The sequence below is a fragment of the Fusarium mangiferae genome (assembly GCF_900044065.1).
Source record: "Fusarium mangiferae strain MRC7560 genome assembly, contig: FMAN_scaffold012, whole genome shotgun sequence".
Lineage (NCBI taxonomy): Eukaryota > Fungi > Ascomycota > Sordariomycetes > Hypocreales > Nectriaceae > Fusarium > Fusarium mangiferae.
In genome coordinates this window covers 1,101,652-1,121,472 of record NW_024573932.1, presented here as the reverse complement: position 1 = coordinate 1,121,472, position 19,821 = coordinate 1,101,652, and the positions used below count along the sequence as shown (strand labels likewise).

Sequence of the window (19,821 nt, the reverse complement as noted above, 5' to 3'; positions counted from 1 at the left end):
AGAAATATGTCTGGGTTTAGAGGTTGCCTGTAAGCAGAGCTGCATATGCCAAATTTGCGTCTCACCAGGAACTCTGAAGACCTTTTGCAATTGCTAGGTAACTAGGTGATCAAGTGGAAAGAATAGAAAAGGGTCGTCGTTGTCGTCTCAGCCTTAAAATCTCAAAGAGGTAAGCGTAGATTCAAGCTTAACCTGACACGCGACACTTGACCACCACATAGAAACCCATTCATAGTAATAAATCCATTTCATTCGCTATCATAACCTATCCAAACCATTCAATCCTCATCAGAACAAGGACGTAGCAGTTCTTCTCTTCGCCCCATCCCCCTTAATAAACCGAATCTTCTCACTCGCATCCCCCACAAGCGTAGCATCCTTGGCACTATCATCAACATCCAGCACCTTGGTACTGCACTTCTTCTCAACGTCAACCTCCTCGTCATCCTTTCCGAAGGGGATCGGCCGGATCACTTTGAGGTTGATATCGCTGTCGTCTTCGCCCTCGCCGAGCCCGGTGTGGAAGATGCGGATGCCGGCTACTACCACGGCGTTCCAGGGGTCTTTCTCGGCTTCGGAGGCGGATGAGGAGGAGGACGTGGTGGATTCGTTGTCTGAGTCGCTGTCAGAGGATATGGTGCCCGTGTAGTTGTCGACGTGGATCCAGAGTTCGCGGTCGGCGAGGTTGGCGAGTGTGCCGACGCTTTCGACGTCGGTTTCGGGCTCGCTCTCGATGTCTTGCTCTTCCTCGTCTTCTTCGGCATCAGCTTCGGGTCCCTTCTCATCAGCCTTCGGCTCAGCTGCTTCAGCTTCCTTGGCCTCCTCCTTCTCATTAGAGTCCTCGTCTGCGGTAGACTCGGGAGTCATGGGCTCTTCAGGCTTGGACTCGACCTTCTCCTCACCTCCCTCAACCTTTTCTTCCTTCGCAGCCTCAGTCTCTTCCTCCTTTTCTTTCTTCGCGGCTTCCTCTGCCTCAAGCTTAGCCTTAGCCTCAGCTTCAGCAGCCTTCTTCGCCGCTTTCTTAGCTTTGATAGCAGCCCTCTCAGCCTTGCGAGCTTCCTGTCTCGCCTTCTTAGCAGCCTTCTTGAGAGCAAGCTTCTCCTTTCTCTTCAGTCGCTTATGCTCATCCCGCTCAAACTGTCGTGTAGCAAGGTAGTGAGCCTCTTCGCGCTCCTTGAGAAGCTTTGCCTTGATCTTATCTCTCTTCTTCTGCTTGATCTTGGCCTCGTGCTCTTTGCGGGCGGCTTTTTCTTCCGGTGTCTCAACGAAGCGACCCTTGCAGTGGCCGAGATCGTAGGCGAGACCGATGCGGAGAAGCTTCTCGCGACGAGACTTGGCGTTGTCTTTGATGACCTTTTCGATGGGCAAGATATCCTGGTTGCGGGTGGCGTTGATCTTGACACGGACTTCGTAGTCGCCAGCCTCAAGCTCGAGTTCAACGTTGACGGAGCGCGTCATGCGGTATGGTGTTTGGCTTCGTACGACATAGTCAGAGTGACCAGCCTTGTGAAGACGGAAGCCAAGCTCAAACATGTACTGGCCCTCAAGACCTCTAAAATAACGATCATCAAGCTGAGCGAGGACAAGAACAACAGGACCAGACTTGGAGAGGGTGAAGGAGAAGTGCGTGTCATGGTAGTCCAGTGCCCAAGGGACAGAGAGTGTGGTCCAGAGCTGACTGACGCGCCAGTCGTCGGTGAAGAGACGGGTTCTCTCAAAGGCCTGATACTTTCTAAGAAGGTCTTCATACGAGATCCAGAAATCTCCATCGTCGCCAAAGCGGTGGTCGAGCTTTTGAAGCCACTCGGCAGTCCACTCCTTTGAGCCGTCGCCTGTACTTGATCAGCATTTGCTAATTCTAGTAAGATTTGGGATAACTTACTCCATGGACCGGTCCATTCACCCTTGCCCCAAGGGTTCTTGAGCTTGAGGAGTCGCTTGCCATCAATCTCGACAGCTTTCTGAATGGAGTAGGCGTGGAGTTCAACAATGCCCTTGCGCTCACCCCAGCCACGGCCCCAGATGCCGGTGTTACAGCCAAAAAGGAACTCTTGGTTGACCTTGAGTAACTCTTCCTTCCAGAAGTACTCCTACACCCTCGTTAGTATTGTGATACGTATTGACATTGTGGAACATACCTTGTCAAGAATGTCGGTTGTCAGAAGCTCAGAGGTGACACCTCCGGTAAGATCTTCAATACCCTCGCCTCCGAAGCCGCCCTCAATTGCACCGTAATCTCCGTGAGCCTTGGCGTAACACTTCTCAAGAAGAGGCAGCCAAGTCTCCTGAGGATGCTGACACTGCGCAAAGTACAGCGCACTGCTGTTTGATTGGAAGATGCGACGGTATGCTTCATCCGGATCAACGCGCTCAACATCGTCAAACAGGATCCTGTCAAAGTACCCCTCGTCATAGTCCGGCTTGATGAGGTACAGCTAAAGGTTTGTCAGTAATCGTGTCACGACACACAAACAGGCGGGAAACTTACGAAATCGTCAACAATCTCGGAAATCCAAGCTCCATCCCGATAAAATACAAACCCATAAACACCAACATCTTGATCATGAGCAACACAGAGGCGTTCAATCAAACCAGGCTTCTCACTAAGCGTACACAGAGCAGCCATGAGCCAACAATCACCATCCCGTCCCTGTCTAACATCATTCGCAGTAGGGCCATCGATGTAAAAACAAGGCTTTTCAAAGATATCACCAACGCGCTTCACACTCTGCGGACGGAGATCTTCACCAGGCTGGTAGTTCTCAACATTGGAGAGAGAGTGCAGACAGTCGTTGCGGTAGAGCTTCAGGTCAACTTCAATGTCAAAGTGAGGATCACGATACTTCTTGTTGATTCGACGGCACTCTTTGACGATCTTTTCGACTTTGGCGCGGCATGTTGCTGCGGCGTCTTCGTAGGATGCCTGGGTTGTTGTGGTGGTTACTTGGTTGCCTCTTTTGGCGGCGAGATCAGTGTAAGTGTTTGAGGGAATAACAGTAGTTGCTGTGTCTGTTAGTACATGTTTGGTTTGGTTTGGGGACTACCTAGGGATTGTGCACCTTTGCCGGGATTCTTGGTAGTGAATTGCTTCCAAAACTTGTCAATCGCTTGCTGAGGCGTGACTTTCGATCTGTCGCCGAGATCAGCGACACCAGACGCAATCTCGGCAAACGACGGGCTTGCGGAGGAAGAGCTAGAGGAAGAAGATGATGAAGGCATCTTGCTTGACTATTAAGCCAACGACAATCACAAAACACATGAAAAGAGAATGAAGAGAAGGACAGGAGGAGAGGAGAACTTGCTGACCTTTTATCCTCACGCAATCATGCACGCCGAGAAAACACAGCGCTTAACGACATCTCAGCTCTCAGCCCGCCTTGTAAGCGGACAACTCATCAAAGAGACCCCTAGATGCAACGGCAAGAAGAAAGATGTAACCAGAACGGGCGTCGCTCTACCCGCCCGTCTCTGTAGCTGTGTGAGCGTCCAACGACGATAGAGCTTGGCCCCCAAAAGTCCCATTTTCACGGGCCGTAGCACCCCTGTAACGTGCCCGCATGTCAGCCCACCTAGGCTTGTAGGGCTGGGGAAGAGGGGGAGGTGAGACGTGAGTGGTTGTTGGTGATTACGTTTGAGGATCCCTGTGCTTTGCGGCTGGATGCATGCACGGGGCATTAATACTGTATTGGAAGGTCTTGGGGTGATGCCAAGTTGAGGGTGCGTCTTGAAGGATTGTCGATGAGTTTAGGCTTCCTTTTAGTGTTTCATTTTGTGTCTTTGAGTGTTTGGTTTGTTAGTATCATAACTCTCAAGGTTGTAAATTGAGCTGAGGATGTTGATGAGGTGTAACAAGCCACCCTAGACTATTCACATGCACAATCACAAACGTAGACAAACTAATGAAACTACTGGAGACCATGCATGTTCCTAACCTCAATATGTGACATGTCTTGTAGTTCAGGTGAGTACGTAACGCATACTCTGTTTGCCCTCGTTTGACCCATCTGCTGTCATCCTCTGCCAGTGTCACACAGATGAGAGCAAACTGAGGACAAGACGCACAAGACACTACCCTACTCTGATAAGATGCATGAGAATCGACCCATGCTAAGTACATTTCCGATGATCGATCTCACTGTCCCTCATTTGTCAGCCGGACAGACTGACCCTCCAGTTTTACGCCAAGCCAAAGATGCAAATGACTACATCATCAAGACAATATCGCTCAACAGTTGCATATCATCTACCCTATCGCAGCCAAGCAACCACAGCCTGATTTTGAGCCGAACCCTTCTACCATATCTATAGCCCCCAACCTCCGCAACGATTTTCACAATGTCGTTCATCATCAACTCGCTCACTGGGCCATGGATCCCCTCAGCATCGCCAGCGGCGTAGCGGGCCTTCTCACAGTCTCAGCCGCCGTGATCAAAACCTTTGACACCGTCAAAACCAGCATAGAGAATTGTCCCCGAACAGTATTCTGGGCGCATGCTGAAACAAAGGAGATCAATTGGGCCATTAGACGCCTCAAGAGTTTGATCGATGATCCGGATTCGGTGCCGAAAGCGGCCAAGATATCGGTTGGCATTCATGATGCGACTGTCACGATCAGTGAATTGATCAAGACGTGTGATCATCTCATCACCACGCTGAAGCCGTTGGATAAGGATGGGAAAGTTGTTCTGACGAAGTGGGATCGCGTCAAGTGGTTGAGGGTGCAGGATGATGTTGTCAAGTATATTCGGCAGCTTCAGGCGCACAAGGGCTCTGTTACTCTCATCTTGAATATTCTACAATGGCAAGTCTTCATTCGTCTCTGGTATTGAAGGTGCTAACAAGAGATAGCGAGTCTGACGTGGTTATTGTGGAATCACAGCGCGCGCTGGAACTCAAGATTGATGCGGTCCTCAATAGCAGCGAAGCAACCCAGAGACGAATCGAAGGTCTCGAAGCGCTCTTCAACAAGTTCATCACCGACAACTCCACTCTGATCCCCTCGAATCGATCATCCATGGCTCCGACATTGCATCAATGGAAAGAAGATGACACTACAGAAACTGATTCAGTAGCGACATCACGGAAGTACGACCAAGACGAATGGGGCGGCTTTTACGCGAGCGCAGAGCGATCACTCAGCTTTCCGACATCGAGCGTCCCAGAATTAGGAATGCCGAAACTCAGGCGCTCAACTTCAGCGGAAACGTCGACAAAGAGTGAGAGTAACGGCACGACTTCACCACCACGTCGAGAGTTTGAAGCAACGCTTGAGAAGACAGACGTCTACAAGCGCGTGTACAACTCGACAGATGCTTTCTCAATTCACTCTACCCAAGGCCGCTCCATAGCAGGCTCAGTGATGACAAGTTTCAGTCTTGCTGACGACTCATCCATTCTGTCAGCTTTTCCGATCATGAGCAGGACAGAACTTCAACACCCCGAGTTTTACACGCAGATGAGTGGCAATCAACGCATATCTCGAGATATCATGAGAACCATCACAACTCGAAGTGTTGTCAAGTCTCCAGTAGAACCACCTCCAGGAGCACCATTCTCGCTGAAGCAGTTCAGATCGCCTCCGAATTGTGGTGAGAACGTCATGGGTCGATGGCATCAATCCCGGACCAAAGTCTGGCGACCCAAAGAGTTTCGAACAGAGATCCAATTCGAAGTCCCCATTATCTTTGCCACTACTTCAAAGACTGCGAAGGGACCTATAGTTGGAGCGGATGTGTTTTTCATTGATGGAACGAGAAAGAGTCTTGATGATACGTGGACTGATCTCGAGCCACCATCTACCGTTACATTCACCAAGACAGGTCGCTTCATTAAGAATGAGCGCGCGACTTGGCTTTCACTGCTATCAAGTTTACAAAAGATGGAGAACGAATCACAGAATTGGACGAGGCAGCAGATCATGGGTCTGCGGCCTCGACCAGCAAGCGCCACGGCCATACTCACTTCCATCGCTGGCAAACACACTCTCAACGTCGCTCTGCAACGCGAGAAGAAAAGCTGGGACGACATGCCCCCATCAATCAACCGTCCCTACGCCACAACTACCATGAGCAGCTTGATAGAAATGCTCGCTATGCTTGGTATCTACTGGAAAGACTTCAACATCTTCCACAACGTGTATCAAGCTGAGGGAAACGGATTTCTCGTCAAAGGTCACAAGATCAGTGGACTTGGGATTATGTTTCACTTTCAAGCGTTGGAGAAGGCTGTGTTTGAAGGGAATAGAACGATTCCGACGGAAGCGGTGACAAGACTTGCTTTTGGACAACTTCCTACGACATTCACTGAGGGATGTCCTGGGTACAAGAGCAGTAACACGCTGTATAAGTGGCCGAATGTTGGATTGGGGAGTCGGACAGAGATTGCGGAAACGTTGTCTTCGCTTGGATGTGGACGCAAGGCGGTCAATTATTTCCTGAGAGATGGAGCTGTGACGTCTCACATCTTTCCAGGTAAGCTCTCGTCTCGCACTTTAAACTGGCAGCACTAACATGTCTAGTCACCTTTGAGCTCATAGGCATGATCGGCCAAGTCTTTCACATCAAGGACCTCTGCTTCAGATATATTCCCAACCCATGCTACTGCGTCTGGAGCACGAGAGGTTTCTCCCTCCCAAGATTACTGGCTGCGTATCAACGATACCTCCACGACGACCCCGACATGGCAAACGGAAAGTTAACACTTCATGTGAACACCATTTTTGCTCCAAAGGCTGGCATTCGACCGGGAGATGACACCCCTCAGAGCTACACTTGGCAAGCACAGGATGCACTGCACTCTGTTCTTGACGAGCTCGACGACTCACTCAAAGACTACTCTTCACCAAAGCATGGAAGTCAAAGAGCATCTCTCGGACAGGAAATTATTGGCGCACATTTTGAAGAACTTCTCTCCCAGATGAACAGCGCCTCTCCAACATCAGCATTCTTACCTGCCAACGCAAGCAACAAAGAAGACCCCCTGATGAAAGCATACTTCCAACAAATCCTCCCCGCAGTGTTGAGGTCAGCATCAATGACATTCTTCAATCTCAAGAACGCAGATTCTGAGTTTCAGGTTGTTAAGGGGGAGGCGGCCCAGACGGCTGAGTATGCAGCGTATCTTCGTGCTGCGAAGGAAGTCTGGTGTTCTTTTGTTCTGAGGATGATTTGCTGGCTTATGTTGCATGATTTTCATCGTGATGATGTTCAGATTCAGAAGGGGAGTTTGTTTGGGAGTGACATGCCAGTTTACATCTCGTAGGGATTAGAGGTTCAATAGGATGATGATAGAGTAAAGGCAGAAAGAGTGTGCGCATGGTGCATGGGTTGCAATCTTGATGGAAGGAAGAGGATTCAAGTGAAGAGACGTTTATATAGAGATACATGCCCATACTCTCTTTGCAACACCATCCGTATTCTACCCTGGGGAGGAGTAAGATGTCATATTCTGGGTACCATTTCAGACAACATTAATGTCAGATTACGGTATTGAGAGGTGCATCCAGGGTACAGTTATTGAGAATTGAGCGGAAACCAGTAGATCAGCAGTTGACCCCTTCTCTAAAGAACTGTTTCTCAACCCTATCAAGGCTTGGAGAACAGGAGATTATAGCTTATTTTAACTCCTTACTTCTGCAGTGCAATGCGCATGGCAAAAGAACAGAGGAGCGAGCCTCTGATTCACTGCCCCACGCTCGCTTCATCACAACAACTCTACCTTCGTTTTGTTCAAATTTCTTCTTTTCTCATCCCTAACACGACCTCTGACTTGATCATCGAACTGTTTCTGGAGACACAGAGATATATATTGAACTTCTAGACGATAAAAGCAGCTTTTTTGGCAAGACGCAGCCCAAACTTGAAGGTTTCAAAGGCGAAACTGTCTCCAACAAAGATGAGTGAGTGAAGCCATTTAAAGCCAAAACAGCAGGCCTGTATTGACGAGGCATACAGATCCTAAGAATCGCAAGATGTCAGCCAAGGAGAGATTGCTTTGGACCGCTTTTGAAAGAGCTAAGCCACGAATGTGCGGTCAAGCAGCAAAGCTGACCATTGATGCGATGGAACTACACCGCAGATATCAAGATCGTACAACACCCGAAAACCATCCGTTTTACGCGAAAATAAAGGGCAGAGGTCAAGAAAGCGACCCAGAGCTTTTATATTATCCTTACATGCTCGTACTACAGGCCATATGGCCTGACAACTCACACGTCCGAACCATGGCTGAAGCGTTCGCCAAGCACTGGGGCGTCTCCAACATGTGGCGGGGCCCAGAATTCTATCCCATGCTGAATGACAGAGAGCTCGAGATGAAGCTCTTCATGGGAAAGAAAGTGAGGTGGACTAAGAAACGAGTGACTCAAGAGTGGGCAGGAAATGATGAAGTCAACGAAGGAGCAGAAGAACAGGAGAAAGGAGATGAGGGGGACCAGCAACAAGAGGAGCAAGAGGGAGAAGAAAAGCAAGACGAAGAAAAGGACAAAGAGCAAGAGGGAGAGAGGGAACAGGAGGCAGACGACGAAGACACACCTCAGAATATTAGCGACATCGATACCCTTACCGACATCGAAAAGCTCGACGAAATGGAAAGCACACTCGAAAACAAACGAAATGAACTCATGAAACAGGTCCAAAATACAGAGGAACTGATGCGAAACGTTCAAGAGCGAAAGAGAGACATTGACAAGGAGAAGTCGGACAGATACACGAAGAATGCGGAGGAACTACAAAGAAAGCTCGAGGCAGAGCGTAGTGTCGCCGAACACTGGGCGACCAAAGAAAGGGAATACACCAAGAAGCTTGAGAAATCATCAGCAACATCTTCTGTCATCTCTCCGCCTCCTGAAGAGGAGTCAGCGAGTCCTGCGAAACGTCGACGAATTGATGGGTCCGGGGAGTGAGCGTTTACCTTGGGAAGCGGCAGGGAGATTGTCTAACAGATAAATCTTGTCATTTGTAAAGCAAGGAAGCAAAGCGATGAAGGGTTGGCAAGACAATGATTGTTGTTCAAGTTTTTGGTCAGATTTGTCAGTGGAATGGAAGCAACGTGGAAGGCATTTGGTGAAAAGCAAGTCAAAAACAAGGTGTGATACGGAATGGGAGTGATATTGCCAAGTATAGATAAATACCAAGATTGAGTTTGCAATTGTTCATTATGATGCTGAAGAAAACTTGATTGTGAAACAGTTTGTCCATCATAAATATTTGCTCTTTGCTTAGGCAGAAAGCAAGCTTGAACAAACCGCTGAAAACACCACGACCATCATGTAATGGAACGAAGGCAAGTGAAAACACGATTATGTAAAGCCTGTCTCTGAAAAGTATAAATACCCCGATATCCCTGGGGTAGAACTCAGTCAACTTACAACTCAGCTCAGTTACATCAGACAACATCTTCAACATATATGTGTATATATTCCTTTTTCTTCTTTTGTTTCGGATCTCCCAACGCCTCAGTGATTGGGATTGATCTCGAAACATATATATCTGCCCGGAATGACCCTTCAAACTGGCACCAGACGAGGGTATCAGTGTAAGAAGCGATCATGATATTCCTCGACACCATAATGATCGGACTTTATGGATATAGCAAGGTGCCTATATTACTCTGCCACTAGCCTTACTTGCACTGCTAACATCTCAACAGAGAGAACTCGTCTGTGAACAAAGACTGCGAGATGTCAACTTGGGGACTCAAGGAAATTTGGGACATCGACACCAAGAAACGAATAATTAGGTAAGTCTAGTTTGAGCTTAGGATAAGTCTAGGACAGCTTTGCTGAGCTCCTTTTTAGTACCTATATATGGTGAACATTGCTATCGAGTCACCTGTGGGGATCGAAGTGATCCTGTCGGTCCTCGCCATCGTTGCTCTGGCATGGAGCGTTTACAAGCTCCTTCAAGCCGGAAAACCCGAGCCAGTCGACCCTAGGCATTACTGTATACCGTCTTTTCACCAACAGAAGTATACAGTATTTTCGATCAACCTACTCTGTCCATCCTAGTATCGTTTTAGTCAAATCGCCTGTCGCTGCAGGTTGCCTTCTTCACTTCTGGGCTTTCTCCTGCTCCTGTCAGCCCCTGACTTCATTTATACCTGCTTTTATATATGTATTCGGCGGCGTTATGTTGGTCATTACATTTCCATACTGCCAACACTCTCTGGAATGGTGTTCAGCCATCGTCCAAGGCTTGACCCTCACGAATGAACCTTACTAGATGGACCAACGAACCCCTCCAGGAAGGAGAAGGAAAGACGAGGTGGAAGGATTTGTCAACGTCTGGATACTTCAACCTCACATTGCGATGCCACATCATGTGTTCGACGGATTCAACAACACCCCACTAGCGTACAAGCAAGCAGCTCCAGCTTGACACTGGAAGAACTCAAAGCCGAAAATCATGTCCAGAGTCATGTCTCACTCAACCAGTGCTCAAGCGACACTGCTTATATATGAACCAGCAAGAAGACCAAACAAAGGCACCCATCGGCTCAGAAGGACTCCGCCAACCTAAAGACTTGGAGCAACAACAAGTTATCAATGACAGTCCTATACATGGCCAATGTGAGGGGAATCAAGAGGTCACGATGTTCCACAAAATCTCCGGTTGCTGCAAGGAAAGACCAATTCAATGGCCAACCCGCACCGTCAACCATTGCCCAGACCAGCAGTCCCCAGAAGCCATAGCTCGTACTACTCATGACCGACCTATTCTCTATGTCGATGAAGACTCAAGAAAGCAGTTCGATGCCAAAAATAGTGTCGTTCATGGATACTGGAAAGATATAATTAATATCCTTGTTACCACCAACGACAAACTCACCGTCATTAGCGAGCTAAAGGATGTCCCAATAGCAAGAGCCATGTCAACACATATATATATATATTCGGTATGTCCGAATAAGATCACAAGATAGCACAGACACTCGGCACTCCCATTTCAGTTTCAACACTCATTCTCTTGACACGCACACCTGCGTCTTCGACCAAGCCCCCTTGTCTTTTACCAGTCCTCTTTGACGACCGTCTCAGCTGCCCGTCGTCATCTACCCAGCCAGCCGTCAACATAACCAGACCTTGAGCACCAATAATGCTAGAAGTACCGCATCGACGCCCCTGCAGTACCATAACACATTTCGTCCTGACCAGCTATGATCGATACGCTTCGCAGCAGGGGAAACTATACCCATAAATCGTGGCAAAACCTGCCAGATGAAGTTGGAGCAACTTCAAACCCAACAGGGTGAGGTAAACGTATTCTCAGCCCTCGATGTCGCTTTTCAATAATATATATCTATGCATGATAATGCCTTTCACAACAGCACTTCTCAGGGATGGTCTCAGTGGTGGCTGCACAATCCTCACCGGCGACGCAACCCACGTCTTTTCCCCTTTCGCAGTTAATGGGGCGTCGACCTGGGTAAACAAGCGGCAAAGCCCGGCAGACGCGCCGCGCGATCATGCTTTAGCTCTCAAGGAGACTCTTGCAGTCATAAGGAAGGCCTGGCTCAATAGCAACAAGACCTTCAGGCCATAGCTGCTATCGCCAGACCTCCTGAAGCACTCCGCTCAGACCCTAAAATGGGACGTTGACCTGGGCAAGCAGGTTGTGAAGCCTATGCTAAGGCAGCTCCAAACACGCCGGACTATGAAGACCCCGGCCATGCTTCCGGACGGCACCCTAGAGTTTCCGACAACCAGCCCGCTACCGGCTTTAATCACTATCAAGGAGGTAGAACATAAGGACAGCGACTTAGCGCTGCTTGTGTCACAGCGCGGCGCTAATTACGCAAGCCACCTATATTCTACACCAGATGGGATAGCCCCCGACATAACCCAAACTAGCCAACGCATCTGGATAGACACAATCAAACGCCCAGCGCACCAAGACATAAAGGGTCTCCTTGACAATCGGTCACAACAAACAACCTGGCATCTAGGAATTTGCAGAGCCTATAAACCAATTCCATCTTATTCATTGTCAGGGAGGAATGGAAGGACGAGGATCCTACAACATCTTCGGGGGAGAATGGAAGAGAATATTCACCCCGCATGGAATCTGCGCTCAACCAGATCCTAAAGTAGATCTCATGTGATACTATGTTACTCCTGGACCGCTGATCTTACTCGAGGATCACCTGTCGGAGAAGCCAAGGGAGCAAGGCCAATCGGTAAGGGATCTGTTCAATGTGGAGGCAACCCGGCACTTCGAGAGGTCTGCACACGATCGAATCGTGGAAAGACACATCGTCGATGAATCAATCTGTCCCTTCTGGAGTATACAGGGACGAACTACTACGGCCAAATTGAGCACATATAGCTCAAAGAGCCCCTTCGACTGCGAACCTAGAGCTATAGATGCTAAGGCTAGTAGCTACTGCGATATACATGCCTGGCACCAGACTGAGCCGCGGCACAGTCGATGTTGAAGTTGGGAAAAGCCTCAAGACGTACCAACAGCTGAAAGTCTGCCCGGATTGCATAACAGCAAGCAGCCATAGTGCACTCCTCGTAGTCAAAGGCAACATCTATGCTCTCTTCACAATCACCCGCGAGGGTGTGGGCTTTGTCTTCATTGGCAGAATCTTTACCAGCGGTGCTTTGGTGGATTCAATTATATCGACAGCTTCTGTAGCGTGTCCCAAGATCAGCCCGTTTGCCGTTGCCTCAGCCCTCTACAATTAGGACATAGTCCGGGACCTAGCTTTCGAGAAGTTCACCACCCCCAGTCCATTTATGAATAACCAGTCGCGAACTCTGATAGCCTTTCTCAAGTGGATAATGCCCATCGACCCTTTAACCCGAGGACTTTGCATAATCTATCTGGTGCTAGACTTACTCAACCTGGCAGAAAGGGAATGGAAGATCTCATCAGCGAGATCGTACCCCGAGAAGAGCTACCAGGAAATTCGCGATACCACGGAACAGTTATCAATGGTGAATCAGAAACTGTTCGACCGTTTCATGCTGGCAACTGGCTGCATCGCAAGGGCAACTACAATATAGGAAGTTCCACACCAGAAGGGGAAGTATGCTTGCCCGGTGTTATTAGTGACGCAGCTGATACGGCTGTGGGTATTATGAACTACCTATATAAACAACTTGCGTAACTAGGACGCTGAAGATAGTAGTATCAAGTTAATACGTATCTCGTTAGTATTCTTCAAGCTAGGCACAAGTCTAGTGGCGACCTGAAAACACTGAGTAGCTCCGCCTATACCTAGTAAGTTCACAATTCAAGCCCTATTAAAACAAGACTTTTACTAAAACAATATCTTTCAGGTCCGACTCCTCGTCACACACAGAGACGACCGGAAAACGGAGAGATCACCCTCAGCTGCCAGCTGCCAGAAAGCAATATATATACAGCCCCAAACTCCCTCAATTGGGATGACCAAGTCACCATAGCCAACTTATGTTTCCAAACACAGGCACGAGACGCAATTCTTCCTCTGAGATGATGAGCAATCTCAGACTCGGCGTGGTATACCTGAGGGCAACTATGCCACTCTGATGAGATGTCTATAAGGGAGTCTTGCCTCGTGATGAGCAATGCATTCCGCTTTGCCAAACATTTCGACAGACATTACCCAGGATTAGACCAGATAAGAAGTTTCCCTTACGCTTAGAGATCATTTTCCCGGTATTCTACCCAGGGCATAAGTCGTGGGAACAAACCACGAAGCATTGGCCGATTCCCAGCAGACACGATATATGTGTCTGTCTGTACCAGAGCTTTATAAACCAGCCAAGGAATGGAAGATATCGAGTTCAACATCCATCTCCTCTTCCTAAAAGGACTCCAAAATGCCGACGGAACACCCCGCTATTCAGTCTACACCGTCAACCTTATCCCACTCGGTGGCTACGCTATAAGCATGTTCGCGTGTACGACCTAACCTATGATGATGACATTGGCTACTGCGTCGGAGAGTTCGGCAACCCCTGCGCATTGTCTTCCTCTGACGACGACGAAAGCGACAGCGATGACGATCTGGGTCGTGTTGAGTACGTGAAGCTCTTCTAGCTGGAGTTGAGGTGTTTGGCAAGAACATGAATTTATATATAGACCCGAAAGCCTCGATCTTGTTCACAATGAGCTTCGGTTTCCCCTACGAACAGCGGACAATCAACATCCCAGGTCTACGCATCAATATGCCTATATACAAGACCACAAGCCATACGGCAGCACACGATAGCATTAACCAGCATTTCTCTTCCTGATGACTTCTTTATTATGGGATATCATCTCAAGTTAATGCATGAGTATTTCAACTATCCTTTCTTCATCTGCCATACGCTATGGTGTATATACATCCTACTTCGTGCCGAACAAAAGACTCCTATGGCTCAAGGACCTTTGCTGATGTCTGAAGACAAGGAGATCAATAAGATAAAGTCTGAAAACAAGAAAATCGTAGACATTGGGGTGGAGCACATCCAGCTCCTGCTCAAGGACTGCGTAAATGGCCCAAACCCGAATATATACCATACCACCAGGCAGGATCCCCACATAGAGATGCCACAGACCTAAACGGCTTTCCTCCGCTGGCTCTATGGCGAAAGCCCACTATTATCCCGAATCCTCCAGCTGGCTTTCGATTATATCATTAGGCAGACGAAGAAGGTGCTGTTATTCGTCGATGCCCCCTGGGTCCAGAAGTAAGTCCCCCCCCTTTAGTAACCGGATCTAAATACGGCCGGACTTTTAACCTATACAATTGCGCCTAATTCACATCCCGTTATCCTAGAGCCTAAGCCCACTAACATCACTTACAGCCAAGTCGTCAGCGCCCTCATCATCGCCCAGTATAAGGTCGCAACTATCAATGCCTACTACAGACAGACTGACCGAGCCCGCATCATGCACGACTTCAACGATCCTGATCAAAGTTTATTTCTCACAAAAGCATCTCACGTACCTTCCAAAGGGAGGCAAACGAGCTTGAGATATTTGTCACTGAGTATCAAAAATGACCAATCTCAAAACAGTCTCAGTTTATCATAAATTGACCTATATTTTCATATTTTGGAATAGAGCCCCTGAGTTTCTTTGCTCCGCGAGGCCTATACATAAGAATAGCTCGGGGTCTTCTAACAGGAGACATCACGGCCGAGCCTCTGAACGAATGTCGCTGAAGGTGATGGCCCTGATCTTGTGGTTTCGATACCCAAGGAATGGAGATACCGCCACGGTCTCGCGTGGCGACGCTTGACGATGAGCATCACTCTCCTCAAGGTAGGGATCCATGATGTTATGGGACTTGAAGACTCTGAGCTCATCAGTCGCCTCGACTGGCGCCACTCTCGTCCTCTCCATCCAACCTGGTATTCGCTAGCCATGGCTTCGCCTAGCCACAGTTATAGTATACACAGTTCCGATCCCTCTGAGATGGATCTCGAACAACGACACGTTATGATTGCCCGATAGTCAGAGAAACTCAATAGTATATATCCCATGTGATCGAAGCTCACTGAACGCCCTCTAAACTTGGAAGATCGCCCACATATCATTGGGGTTCTTAGCACTAGGGAACCGTTCACCCACAAGGCATGGGGAAAATGCCTGGCAACACTGGAGACAGTGAGGGAGGGAGACGCCGAGTCGGGCCTCGACGAAATCCTCCAGTGCAGCAGCCAGAGAACCAAGTGACAGTCGCGGAATAACCTGTATCCCGCAGCGTTCAAAAGAGCATCGAAAACAGAAAAGAGACATCATACTGGCCCTTTGGATGCTATGGGTGGGTGAATGTCAACACCAGACCAGCGTCACATGGCCATCCTGGCCGCAGCTATCACCAGGGGCATCTTACTCCTGAGAGCACCACAACACGCGACGCCGGTGAATCTGACAGGCAGGTCATGGACATCCTCAGTGTTGCTGACCTCGACGTTATCACTATTCGCGCCTCAACAAAACAAGCCGAAAAGGATAACCTTCTCAACACGTAGAACTCGCCCACTTCGGATGTCAATGTTTTTGTCGCCAATATGCACTTTCTGAACGCTAGCATTAATATGCATCCCCGATGCCATAAGGGTATCTTCGCCTGCTGGCATTTGAACATAAAAGTAAACATACAATACTGCGGTCGACTTATTCAAATTGGTCAAATGTATCAAGTCGAGTGGATATTCTTGAAGGTTATGGATTCATACCATGACAATATGGAGCGACTGGCTATCATGAAGTGGGCACCCCAGCTGTCGGCCGAGAGTGGCTTGTAAGATTGGATACAAGACGAACTTCGACAGATCCTGGTGTATGAGATCATTAAGACGTATCTGTGTCAGCCATTCAACTGGTAAGTCTAGACATTATGAGGAAATTTCTCGACACTGATTCTTGAAGTAATATAGGAATTAATCGTTCGTCTTCAGGCCACGAGTCAGCCCACGGGCGTCGACACCGTCTCACACACGAACACCCTGAAGACCAGCTCATGACTCAGAAGCCAGACGAGATATGGGACTAAGGGCCAGACGAAAGACCAACGGAATTTCCAACTTCTGATGGATTCTAATGCCAGTACAAAATTACAGTCAACTCAACTCGTGCAGATTGGGGAAAAGTATGGGATTCCGGGATTAAGGACCATCGCTCTCAGCAAGTTTGAGACACTCGCCAAAGCATATGCCCAGAGTTTCCATGATCAATCGACTTCAGGTAAACAACTTCACAGCCTGTGCCACCTTGAAGGCACCCCTTGCCTACCACGATGTCGACAAAACTATTAAAAAGACTTTTCGCTTCACCGCTTGAGTTGTTCTCCCCCCGAAAAATTCTGGATCTCATCGTGTCTGTCGGTATTCTTACTGCCTGTTACGATGGCATTCACATAGTAATACTGCCGAGGATGACTATGAACAGCATCAATTCATATTTTGGACTTTATCTGATCATCTCCAATGGCCCACCAGGATGGGATTTGTGCCTGCCATACCAGTAAGTGTATTTACGGTTATTTCCAAGTTGGCACTGCGCCCTGAGTCTCGCGCTGACAGCCTGCGTATGATATAGCACATGTTAAAGCAATTGCTCACTTTAACTTACTCTGAAAAGCCAGCACGATGGCATAGCGAATCGGAGAGGAAAGACGAATGAAACAGCACCGAGAGGGTTACCGGTCTTGGCCGTTTCTTTGTTATAATTATAGAACCTGAAAGGTTTCTCCCAATCTTGCAGGGCGAAAAAATTCTAGAATGTCACAGCCTGGACGACATCACAGCCGCTAGGCGTTTACAGTCGCATTCAGAAAAGACACAACGATCCCCCTCCCCAACAACATCTCTCTTCACGCATGTCTTCTACACAGAACAAAAGGTAGAATTGTCTCTACACCATCCATCTTTAAATGTGGCTTTCGGACTTCAGGGTTGAATAAGGCTAAAGTAGAGCCATTTCGAGCAGACCGAGGCCGAGAATCAGTATGCAAACGATCCGAATGACCACCTCTGTGACAAAAACAGCGAGCTCACGATCGAAAACGACGAACTGAAGAAAAACCTGGCTCTTGCGGAGGAATGAATCGCGCGAATCTCCAGCTCTTGAGAATCGGCCGATGAGGTTCATTCCAGAATACTACTCGATTTACATATATGTTCTCGAGAGACTCTCCGGAATATCACACTTCTATTATATATCAGAACCATAACCCCCGGTTTCCTCTTAGCATCAAAGACCAACTGACGATGACAAGTCTCACCAAAGTAGATGGGTCATTTGCTATATTGGAGCCCTCATTTTAGGATATACTCCGTACAGCTGGTATGCAATACGCTCTCGCCCAGCGATGCGTCACCGAAACATCTTTGCTGCCTCGTGAGTCAAGAGAGTTTTCGGCGTAAAGACACGGTAGTGGAGTTTACACAAAGCATTGCAAGCATTTCCCTGTTCGCCTCTGCACTTAGACGGATACAGAGGATAGATTCGTTGCCTATTGTATCAGGCGTCGAGCTGCCTGTTACCACCTAGGCTACATATAAAAGCGAAAAGAAGCGCAATGCTGAATTTCCCCCTGATTCTTCTCCCCATATTTCAATCTCCTAGCTGCAACGGCACTCATGGGCTCGTAAACTTGCGCGGACGCGCCATACCATGAATGAGAAGCCTGGTTCAGGAGTGATTTATCTCTCCCTCTTAGAGCTGGTCCGCAGTTTGTCGTCCTTGAATTTTACGGGACAGAGGTGAAGAAAGCCGCATACAATCTATAATATCCGGCCTCGAAGTCTTGTGATTATCTATACGTACATTATATAAACGAAACATCCTGGTTGGCGGATTGGGAGGCTCGAGAAGCGGCCCGCAAAGCCAGAGTGGCAGCTCGCAAAGCAGCTGAGGAGGCAGCGAGCCAGGAATAGGCTGACGAAAACACCTTATTGGCAAGTCCTTAAAGGATTAGTTGAGATGGAAGGGACACCGCTTTTTGTAGTAGGCAATTGTCAGACAACAGCATGAAGTCCGGGTTCTCTGTGATCGCGGGACTAATCGACACCGCATGGATTTTGCCGTGTGTTCGTTTGGAATCATTTCAAATTATACCACGATTGGTTCTAGTCTGAAAGAATCTGATCTCTGTGGCCACCTCAGCAAAGAGTCGGAAAACAAAGAACTCACTGTTCTATCCCCGCCCCCCGAAGCCACCATCAGGTCTCTCAACCGACATGCTCTCCTTGTAGAGAATGTGGCCGGTGTCTCACGCGCTATTTGGCTCCCACGAAGCCAAGCTCCTGCGTATGCCCCATTCCTGCTTAGTTGAGATCTTGAAATGGCATGCCAACGTATTTAGCTCCCGATGAAGATGACCAGAGCGATGGTTCCGGCCACGGATCAGATGAGGCTGGGCCATCCAATGCTCCTATCCCTTCAACCTACTACAGTATGCCGTTGGAGAAGGACCTGCCGGTCTTCTCTCGTCTCCCCAAAGCGAAGAACCTGTCATTGATCTTTGAGAACGCATAATCGATAGGTTCCAATCTTTTCTAATATTCCCGAGACAAGGGACATGTCTCTCATCCTCCAATATTCATCACAGATCTACCGACCTTCGTATAGGAAGGCAGAAGTAATATAGAAAACATCGCAGGATACAGACTGCTGATTGCGGAACAAGAATATATGACCGGGCAGATAAGTTCGCTGCCTTACGTCGCGTCTGTTTGCAACCTTCATCACTTCCTTTGCTCACATACCACCAAAGATTTTCATTTCACATTTCACCACATTCAAAAGCAAACAAAAGCGTCTCCATACAACTCAAACGCTCCCTAGTTCTCAAGTAAGCCCTTATGAGTATTTTCTTCGTTACTCCTCTTTTCGATATTGGGAATGCGTTGGGCGAGAAAATGACCCAGGCAGACTTCCTCCGCATACATTCATCCGATGCTCAGATCTCGTCTTACCCTTATTGGAAGAGACTTCTTCCCTGAGGCTTCGCAGTTCATGACGCTGGCAACAGTAAGTCATGGCTTACCCGTTTCGAAGGATCTGAGCGAACAACTTCCGAGAAGCAACTGGTCCAACGAGCTCATAATTTGACTTCAAAGGCTGATCCACGTCCAGCCTGCTTAAACCATCAGAATACCAGCCGGAAGCAGACAGGAAGCGACTTTTGGCCTATATAATTAAGATTGGTAGACGTTCGACCAACTACTCATGATGATAAGCGCGCCTCAGGATTCTTGGGATACGAGAAAATCCCTAATATCAGTCAACAAGTTCCTTAATGGCTTGGTGCCAGGGACTTGCATAAAAGATAAGAAGGCTAGACATATCTTCGATCCATGGCCGCAACCAGAGTTTGTGCCCAACATTGGCC

General features: G+C 48.3%; 4 protein-coding genes across 4 annotated transcripts; 3 read left to right on the top strand and 1 right to left on the bottom strand.

The window, feature by feature from the left end:
• Positions 1-288: 288 nt before the first annotated feature.
• Positions 289-3,219, bottom strand: FMAN_08118 (uncharacterized protein; the record flags this gene model as incomplete). Its single annotated transcript, XM_041821553.1, has 5 exons — positions 289-1,832; positions 1,883-2,090; positions 2,139-2,435; positions 2,489-3,003; positions 3,060-3,219. The coding sequence occupies 5 exons, from the start codon at positions 3,217-3,219 to the stop codon at positions 289-291; spliced, it is 2,724 nt and encodes a 907-aa protein (XP_041687322.1).
• Positions 3,220-4,367: 1,148 nt separating this feature from the next.
• FMAN_08117 (uncharacterized protein) lies at positions 4,368-7,260 on the top strand (the record flags this gene model as incomplete). Its single annotated transcript, XM_041821552.1, has 3 exons — positions 4,368-4,801; positions 4,849-6,470; positions 6,536-7,260. 3 exons carry the CDS (start codon positions 4,368-4,370, stop codon positions 7,258-7,260), a joined length of 2,781 nt encoding a protein of 926 aa, XP_041687321.1.
• A 709-nt stretch (positions 7,261-7,969) lies between these two features.
• On the top strand, positions 7,970-8,902 carry FMAN_08116 (uncharacterized protein; the record flags this gene model as incomplete). The annotated part of the gene is made up of 1 exon (XM_041821551.1): positions 7,970-8,902. The coding sequence occupies one exon, from the start codon at positions 7,970-7,972 to the stop codon at positions 8,900-8,902; it is 933 nt and encodes a 310-aa protein (XP_041687320.1).
• A 9,783-nt stretch (positions 8,903-18,685) lies between these two features.
• On the top strand, positions 18,686-18,965 carry FMAN_08115 (uncharacterized protein; the record flags this gene model as incomplete). The annotated part of the gene is made up of 2 exons (XM_041821550.1): positions 18,686-18,737; positions 18,793-18,965. The coding sequence occupies 2 exons, from the start codon at positions 18,686-18,688 to the stop codon at positions 18,963-18,965; spliced, it is 225 nt and encodes a 74-aa protein (XP_041687319.1).
• Positions 18,966-19,821: the final 856 nt, after the last annotated feature.